The following is a 10037-nucleotide window of genomic DNA, read 5'->3' on the forward strand; positions in this document are numbered from 1 at the left end:
TTGACGTCAGACTTTCAACACATTCCTCCTCTGGGCCACCTACTGTACGTCTATACCAAGTTTCATCTGAAACTGCTTTCATACTCCCAAGAAATTAAAGCACAAATCTGCTCAAATTTCACAACATTCAAGGAATGTGATAACGTCATGTTAAAATTTATTTAGAAATAATTTATAAGAGGTGACATGAATTTCCAATGGATTCCTCTTCTTTGACACCCACACTATATGTGTGCAGTTTCATCTCAAACCATTGCATAACTCTGGAGAAATTAAAGGACTTTTCTTGTTAATTTCAACATGCACATTTGATTATAACAATAAATGAAAAATTAATTAAATATCATCTTTGATTGTTGACATGAAACTGTCAAATGAATACTCCTTTCTTTTACCTTCTCTATATTTGTAATAAACAAAACTTTACAAAAGAAATCATCTTTCTTTGACAGTTGACATGAAATTGTCCACAAATTCCTCTTCTCTGAAACTAACACTACATCTCTGCAAATTCAGCTTCAACCACTGAAACACTTCTCTTGTGAACTCTAGTGAACTCAAGACAGACAGTAAAGTGGTGTTGAGCACCCCAATACAGGAAGTAGGGATTGGCTCTCTGTTTAAAGAGTCCAAATCTCTGATCCTATCGATCTTACCCAGCAAACAGTGCAAAGCTTTGATGAAACCGATGTGTGAGGGGACTCACCTAGCTGTAACTGCCTCAGAAACCCAAGTTGCCCTGCTGTTGCCCTGCTGTCATCTGTTCTCGTAAAGTATAACCAAACTTTTGAGCGTTTGTGCCACTTAGTCGTCATGTTTCCTATCGGGTAAATGACACTACGCAACGTGGTGACATCATTCAAGGGAACTGGAATCGATAGGGGAATCGTTTGCAAAAATGGCAAACAATTCCAATTAATTGAAACAATGGGAACCGGTTCTCAACAAGAACCATCTGTACCTAAGGGTCTGTTAGTTTAAAAGGGCTGGAGTAACCTGTAACATGGATAACAACACTCTGCTGGGTGCTGGGAATATTGTACTCAAAGGATGACACACTGAAGAACTAGAACATAATTAAATATATAAAACCAAAGTAAATCATGAACCCACATAACTCAAAACACTTAGTCGGTGACCCAGGAACCATGACAGTTAATTCTAAATGGTATAAATAGCTCTTACATGTTACTCCAGACAGACTGTTGGTGCTGTTTTCCAAGGCACTAGTTTTTTTTGTTTTTTACATGCAGTGCATGTATAAGACATTCACAGAATTTGAACACTTAAATAAACAAAACTGCAAAATGTGAATTTCTCTCTCTCTCTCTCTAAAACGTACAAAATTGTCATGGTCCCTGTGCCTCCTTGGCCAGCCCAGTGTGGCCACAATTGTTTGTTGTTTTGCTCTCTCTGCTCTCCTCGCCTTGCTCTCCTCGCCTTGCTCTCTCTCTCTCTCTCTCTCTCTCTCTCTCTCTCTCTCTCTCTCTCTCTTACCTGTAGGCCTGGGCGGAGCTCAGATTAGGCTCCCGCCCTTGGCCTACATACCTGCAGCTGATCTCCGGTGATTTGCAGTTGATCTCTGGCTCTACTTAAGGCAGGGGCTCTGAGCTACTCGTTGTTGGAATATTGAGGAACTGTCATTAGTATTGCTTGGTTCCATTGCGATTCTTTTGTTCCCGTGCTTGCCTTCGACTAACCCTCGTCTTTGTAAATAGGTTTATCTGGATCTGTCCTTTTTGTGACCCCTGGACCCCGTGAGTGAAAGTGAGCAGCTTGTGTGGAGATTGTTTGGACGAGGAGCGGAGCGAGTGCGAAGACGTGTTTCCCCAGCCTGTTGACCCCCGGGACCCTGGTGTTACCCCCCCTTCACGTGTATATAGCGCACCAGTGTGATTAATAAAAAGTTGTTTGAACCGTGCTTTCTCAGTCTGCGCCTGAGTCCGTTCCACCGCCGTGACAAAAATGCCTTTTGTAGATTTAAAAAGGTATGGTTTCACTGACTCAGTGAGTATAGGTAGTCTAGCGGTTTGTCTTAAAACAACTGTACTCTCCAAATTTAGACTTGAAATAGATTTTTGACTTTAATCTCAAAATTTGGGCATTATTCTTGAAGTGATCAGTAATATTTTTTCTTAATGTGGCTCTAATACACTATAAAATAGAGAGAAATAGAGAAAATAGAGCCATTTTAAATGGTTGTAGCCTTTCTACAAAATGCAGAGATGCCTCCTGTGATAAAATGAACAATTCTGACACTGTTTCAGTTAACTTACCCCCATAATTATGACAAGTTGTTGTTTATGTCAAATCTTTTCACATATACCGTAGTTGTAGTTGACACCCAAAATAAATAATAATAATAATAATAGTGTCTGAAAACTGCATTTAAAATAAACTTACATTGTAGATAACTGAGTGCTTTTCCAAAATCTAAATAGATTAAATAAATACAAATGGTAAAAATGATACATCTTCCATCATATTTGATTATTTATTAAACAGTGATGGAGCTAATTAAACTGATTAAAATTAGTTAGACATTATTTAAACAGTTCTTCTGCCGTAACTGTATTTTAAGTGTATTTTAACTTTAAGTGCATATACATATGAAATTGATCTCAGAATTTCAATCTCTGTCAAATAGGAATAGGTCACTCCAGATGTTGACCAATAATATTTACAAACACTGTGTACTAAAATGATTGCTTTCATATTTAAAAACTGAGGTTTTGTGAGAATATATACAAAAATATAGTTAAAATAGTTACAGTTCTTTACAATAAAGTCAGATAAGTAACTAAAAGACAGTTAAAACAGTAATAGAATACTACATAATACCACCATCTCGTGGGAATAAATAATAATACTGCTTCAGACTGATTTGTTGACCAGATACACATTTTTTGGACTATCATAATTTGTTTCAATAGGCTTTTGTTTTATGTATATAGTTCAAAGATATGCCACCTCAAAAGATGGCATCAGGTCTCCTTATTAAAGCGTCTTAAGAGTCACTACCTGAGGTGCTCAGTCACTGCTGGATCATTGAGGAACTTCAGTCAGTGTAACTCCGGGTCTTGTCCTGGTTTGCTGTGCTTCTTGTCATCTTGTGAAGAAACTTACCTGTCTCCTCTTGTGCACAGAAACCAGTGGAGAGCAGCCTGTTGAAGAGAATCACTGGCATCTTGGAATCTGGATCATCACAACTGTGAGAATCGAGTTTTGGGATTGTTTGTTGCACATTTTGACGCTTGTAAGTAAATTAATAGTCCATTAAGTCCATTTGAGTCCTGCTTTGCCTTAAAGGAAACCTCACAGCCTCATCCAAGTGATTCTCCAAATTGCAGCAAATACAGTGATGGTGACTCACACACCTTTCCCTTGAGAATGTCATTTGAACATCAATATCTCTTGTAAGGAATCTGTTAGGAAAACTGTTTAAACCAGGGTGTTTAATCACTGTCCAAAGGTTTTGCTGCACTGAAATTTGTACAAACATTTAGCCATTTACTTTATTTATTTCTAATTTAAGGATCATCTGGTCCAACTTCTACCAAGTCAAAAACTAGACAAGTTCACATGAAAAAAAGAAAAACTCCCACATAAAAATGGTCTATCATCATGTCTGCAGAATACAAAAGCAGTAAACACTCAGTGTTTATATAACATACTATCTTTAAATCAAGAGATCATAAAATAATACATGTGTAGTCCTCTAGTATAATGCAGATGAAAGTAAAATAAATCAGTAAGTATTAGCTTTTTAAAATTTTTCTGATGGGAAATCACATTCAATTAAAGACCTTTAGACATTTTTAACATCAGCTCTTCTCTCCATGGATCTTCAGTGATGCAGTCTGTGTAGAAGCACTGAACACTTAAATCACCTGAATTTATGGATGTTAACATACAAACAATCATCTCCTGTTGGTTCAGTCTGTCGAGGACACTTTGAGTACTTGACTTGGCCAAACTCTAGCTCCGCCCTTTTCTCCAGTTGTTTCGCCTGCCGTTTCACAACTCTGAGATCAGCAAAGATTTCTTCCTGATCATTTTCTTTCTCTGCAGAGTAGCAAGAAGGAGTGGCTCAAAAACAATAAATGAATGACTAAAGGAATAGTTGCACTTTGTATGAAACTTCATTTTTGAGCTTTAGACTTTATGGTGGATTTTGTTAAGCTGTTGAGATTTTTTCTTTTTAAAGTTAACTGTGGCTGCTTAACAATATTTAAGTGACATATAACAGAGATATAGTATATGTATAAAAGAGTAAAAAAGCAATTTGAGAAAAGTGAGTAAAGGAGAAGAAGTATTGTACCTTTTGTTTTGCTGTTTTTCTTTTTCCACTGGGCACAGATTGCTGCTACAACCACAACTAAGAAAATTATAAGTGTTGACAGAACACCACTGATCAGCGGCAAATGTCCTATTTCATAGAAAGAAGACATAACAAAAACACACAATTAAGTCAATAAACATGAAATGAAGAAAGGAGAAAATGATATCAATGGGTCTAGCTGTTTTTTCAGTTTCCACCGTACCATGGGTCATTCCTCTTACCCATTGGTGTTTGTGTGGTTGTGGTTGGTTCACTTGTTGGTTCAATGCACAGGGTGTTATTGGCTGCATACACCCACCCTGACACTTGTGTCCCATTGACTGAAGTGCAGTTGATGAAAATGAATCCTATGGGCAAAAAACAGATAATTTATCAAAAATGTAAAAGTGATACAATTGTCAAAGTTGTAATTATCACCTTTTTCACTCACCACAGGTAGATATTCTCTGTTCTTTGGAGACTTTACTAACATGGTTTTTGACTGAGCAGCCCAGATGTCCTGAGACGTGCTGCTTCAGAGTGATGATGTTAGTCTTAATATTTCTAGAAAGGAGCTCAGCATCTGTCAGTGTGCGTCCATCCAGAGTCCAGCTATACTGAGGGCTGTCCCCTCCCTCAGAGGAGCAGGACACCCTCATCTCTCCCTGGGACAGACACTCAGAGACCAGCAGGACAGAGGACACAGAAGCTGAGAGAAACACACACAGATGAATTTAGATTTATTAGAATCTCTCTAATAAAAGAAAACGCAGAGATATATAAATTACCAAAACAATTTTAAGTTTCTGTCTACTACTTGGTGTCATTTCCCAATAGGGGAAGATAAAAAATCACCTTGAATAAACAACTGTAAAGTCTGCAGATCATTGCACAAATTATATGTATCTGAAATTCTGTAAGCTATATAGATTACAAAAACAATGTTAAGTTTGCATCTATTAATCACTTATTAACACAACATTTACCTTGAAAAAACAACTGTAAAGTCCACTCGCCTGATGATCTTCCATCTGAATCAAAGGTTTGAAGGGTATATTTTCCACTGTCTGTAATGCTCAGGTTATTGATCCTAAATGTTCCATTACTGGGGGAAAAGTGAGATCTATGTGCTATGGTATTAAAAATAACCTTATTATTTATGGCAAATAGTATTTTTAATGAATTCTTTAACAGTTGGTATCTAGATATTTCTGAGGTGCTGTCCATCAGCTGGATGTCAACAGTTCCTCCCAAAGCTCCATAACACTGAGCTCCATCCTGTCTGCCATCACAGTGAGTTTTCACACCTGTAAATTTTGAAACATTAAAGAAGAAAAACACTTGTGATTATTTAGTTTCTGCCAAATTAATTACAATAAAAACATTGATAGCAAACCAAAATGAATTCATGTGAAGACTTTTACCTGTTACAAAGTTGTTTCTTTTTTTTCTTTTTTTGGGGGGATTAACATGTTATTACTTAATGCCCAATTGTGATTTTTGGATAATCCACAATTTTGATGAGCTGTATATAAAATTATGAAATCTATCAAATTATTTTTAATAACACTATTGCCATAATTACATACTGATTATTTCACTCTGAGTAGGTAGTTTTACAAGGTGCAGGTAATGGAGCCTCAAGAGCACACACATTTAATCGATAATATACTCACAAAGTTGTGACAGTAATGTTTTTAACATTGCAACTAGGTTAATAACTAAGAAAAACAGTTAAACAGATGCTCCACCGTAAAATCTGTTTGCACTTAAAACAACAACACTAAAATAATGTCAATAGACGACCATTATACTGAGCAAAGTTACTACTCTCCTTTTTTTCTAGAATCACTGATACCAAAAGTGGTCTGCTCAAATGTTCACAAATTAAAGATGTAAGAAAAATGTCCAACTTCATGTACTGATTTAAAAAATCACATTGCTTATTATTAATTATCATTTTTAATAAGATGCCACATGAAAAACCCAGAACAGCTTACCATGAGACACCCCCAGTAGAATCACCACAAATCCAACCACTGCTTTCATTGTTTAATGACGTGCAGACAGCAGTTAATAGTCAGAAATGACTCCTGATCAGCCTCTTTTAAAAAGCTCATCACATTAAAAACAGAAGCAAAACTAACATATTCATTACTTAGCAGAAATAAAAGGAACCTCACACAGCTTCCACAAACTTTTTTAATCATTATTCATACTGCCATTGGACTCTTTGTAACAAAATAACACTGTCCTTCCCATGATGGCAGTAGACTAATAAAGTTTAATTTAGTGCAGTTTAACAGCAGGCGTGTTTATATCTCATCTAAAGTGAATTCTTGTTATATCTTATTTTAATTTAGTTTATAATTTGTTTTAGTATCTAATACATTATATTTACATCCACGAGGGAAGCAGACACTTTTGAACAGCTTTGAACATAAAAAAAGAATGAATGATTGTTTTTTAGGATGACTGTTGGTTTGAGTGGTTGTTATTGTTGCCAAAATTAAATTCCAATGAGAGAAACACCTCATCGCTCATCCAAGTGACTTCTTCATTCTCAGCAGACTAAATGTTTCCTACCTTATAAATAGTACAGTTACATAATGACTGAAATTACCCCCATTGCCTAAGCCAAACGCCCAGTATTATGAGCACTGATCAACTGCCATGAGTACTATTCACGGAGAGTTGGGAACTGCTGCAATCATCACAGCACTGTAAGATGGTGTGGCAGAGGTGTGGTCTCTGGCTCAGCTGCAGGGGAGGAGTGGGGCAGTGAGCTCAAGGGGGCAGTACCAAGGAGGCTGGAGGGACAAGTGGCGGTTATTTAACTAATGAGGTTTCTCCCTTTATATACAGTGAACCTGGAGACCTGAGGGAGGAGCATGCACTGACGACTGACTGGGAAGTTAATGAACTGTGTACAGAAATGTCCAGCCATATGTTTGTGGTGCCTTAATAAACACTCCCCAAGCATTCAAACATACCAGTGTGTCAGGTCTATCATTACAGATGGTGAAAGAAGAAACACTGGTTTTAGGAGGGAGTCAAAGAGGCCATTCATGTAAAAAAGGAGCAATCAGCTGTGGAGACTTAAGACTACGTCTCTCACCGTCTTACAGTTCTATGATTGCAGCCATTCCCCAACTCTCTGTGAATGTTTCATCACTATTTAGCCTCTCACTAATCAAATCAGCAGACAGATTTCACACAAACTCTATTCTACTCAAATGCAAACAACATGGACAACATAACTGACCATGATTCCTGTAAGTGATCAAACCTCGTTAATTAATTTTTTTTTAAAAATACATTTTACATTTAAGAAAAAAGCCTTCTGACTTGTGTTCATTCTGATTCTGTTCATTCTTTGCTGCTGTTTACATGTTTGGCTCATGATCACATATTAGACAATGGAACCACCAAGAAAAAAAAAGGAAACTTTCTCCAGGCTACAATCGTTTTGATCCCATAACGTCAAATAAGGTATATGTTTTTTCTTTCTTGTGTTTATCTTTTCCTTTTTTTTGTTGTTTATTTTTATTACTTTGTTTTGTTTATGTATTCCTACCTGATTAGAACCTTGTGGAAGAGTGTTTTTCCAAAGCAGGAGAATGATCTCAAAGAGACAAAATCAATCAATCATTAACTCATCACTACTCTGTTTTTCCAGAAGAGAGCTCAGCATCTGTCAATGTGCGTCCATCCAGAGTCCAGCTGTACTGAGGACTGTCCCCTCCCTCAGAGGAGCAGGACACCATCATCTGTCCCTGGAACAGAAATTCACAGACCATCAGGACTGAGGTCAAAGATGACAAACACACAAAGATGGCTTTTGATATTACAATAAGATTATAATCAGATGCACTTTCATGCACTATTCACCTCAGCACTTTTCCCTGCTGTGTAACTTCACATGGTCTGTAACTTGGTGGCTGTGTTTCTGTAGTTTTTAAAATCTACCACTTTCCAATAGTATCACTTACAGTTGAACATAGAATATCTAGGAGGAGAAATATCTTAAAAGGTAGCATCCTGTTACAGTAACATACACAAATTCAGTGAGCAGAGGCAGTCTACATGGCTAGGTGCTTTGTTTTATACATCTGTGCAATGAAACTGAAAACATCTGAATTCAAAGATTAAGAGGTGCATGAATGGCCTGTATTTGTATAGTGCCTTACTAGTCCTTAAAGACCTCAAAGCGCTGTACATATTCAGTCATCCACCCATTCACGCACACATTCACACACTGGTGATGGCAAGCTACATTGTAGCCAAAGCCACCCTGGGGCGCACTGACAGAGGCGAGGCTGCCGGACACTGGCGCCACCGGGCCCTCTGACCACCACCAGGAGGTAACGGGTGAAGTGTCTTGCCCAAGGACACAACGACCGAGACTGTCCAAGCCGGGGCTCGAACTGGCAACCTTCCGATTACAAGGTGACTTCCCAACTCTTGAGCCACGATCGGTCATCAGGCATAAGAAGTGCATGAAGGGTACATTATACAGATTATCATTGTTTGTAGTCTTCTAATTCAGAACAGGGAATGTGTAAAATATATGTATCTGAAATTATGTACACTATGTTATATAGATTACCAAAACAATGTTGCATTTACATCTATCAAAGGCTCCATTTCCCAACATTTACCTTGAAAAACCCCACACGCCTGGTATTCTTCCATCTGAATCAAAGGTTGGAAGGATATTTATACCAGTGTCATTCCTGCTCAAGTTATTGATGCTAATTGTTCCATTACTGGGACAAAAGAGATACCTATGTGCTATGCCATTAGAAATCACCTTATTATTTTTCATATTTAGTAGTTTGAAATAACTTTTTAACAAACTGTATTGGGATTTTTCTAAGGTGCTGTTCATTAGCTGAACATCCAAAGCTCCATAACACTGAGCTCCATTCTCCATTCACACTAATTTTCCACACCTGCAAATGAAAAAGTCAACAGAAGCAAAATTATACCAAATGTAAGTGGTTAGTCAATACTAGAAGGGCCGTGGCAGCATTTGCAAATGTTTACATAAAACAGATAGATTTCTTTTTTAATGTGGATATTGTTTCTCTGTTCCAGTGCAAACTATGCAAACAGGCATTTATTGTAGTGCAGAAGAGCATTGTACAGGTCTGTGACTTAAAAACAGTTAGAGTTCAGAGTTCATATGAACCTGAAGCTACAGCATGGCTGTGTTTGCTTTATTAACTGCATATTCATTTTGAAATGATCTCAGAATGAGGCATTCATATTTAAATTAAACCAAGCAACATACATTTAAAGTATTCAACACATCTTTAGCTGAATTTAGGTTTTTTCTCTCATGGTGAGCTACTACACTTCTTTCATGTGTTCCTTCATGAATACTTAATACTTGTATATGTTAATATGTTTTGAAGGCACAGGAATCAGTACAGTCAATCAGATACATTTGACTGGTGATCCAGTCAGCAACTTTTTCTCTTTTGAAGTTTACTTTAACTGCATCTTCATGTTAAATATGCAGTTAAAGTAAGTATAAGCTCAGTTGTGGGGTGTGTACTGCTCTGATTACACTGCAGCCCCAGTGTGTCTTGGTAGCGATCAACCTGAGAGCAGAATGGTTGAAAATGTCGATGTCAGGTTATGATGAATTGGTTCTACTTTTTGGTTCTAGTTTTTTACTCTCATACGTTGAGAGGACAAAAGAAAGTGA

The 10037-nt window shown here is 37.3% G+C and overlaps 1 protein-coding gene across 1 annotated transcript; it reads right to left on the reverse strand.

Annotated features, from left to right (window-relative positions):
• Positions 1-2730: 2730 nt before the first annotated feature.
• LOC146524564 (uncharacterized) lies at positions 2731-6555 on the reverse strand. The gene is made up of 6 exons (XM_085133051.1): positions 6322-6555; positions 5308-5628; positions 4773-5030; positions 4564-4689; positions 4322-4429; positions 2731-4065 (listed from the first exon to the last, which is right to left on the reverse strand). Exons 1-6 carry the CDS (start codon positions 6368-6370, stop codon positions 3887-3889), a joined length of 1041 nt encoding a protein of 346 aa, XP_084989177.1. The 5' UTR covers positions 6371-6555; the 3' UTR covers positions 2731-3886.
• Positions 6556-10037: the final 3482 nt, after the last annotated feature.

The sequence above is a fragment of the Neolamprologus multifasciatus genome, chromosome 2, assembly GCF_963576455.1.
Source record: "Neolamprologus multifasciatus chromosome 2, fNeoMul1.2, whole genome shotgun sequence".
NCBI classification, from domain to species: Eukaryota; Metazoa; Chordata; class Actinopteri; order Cichliformes; family Cichlidae; genus Neolamprologus; species Neolamprologus multifasciatus.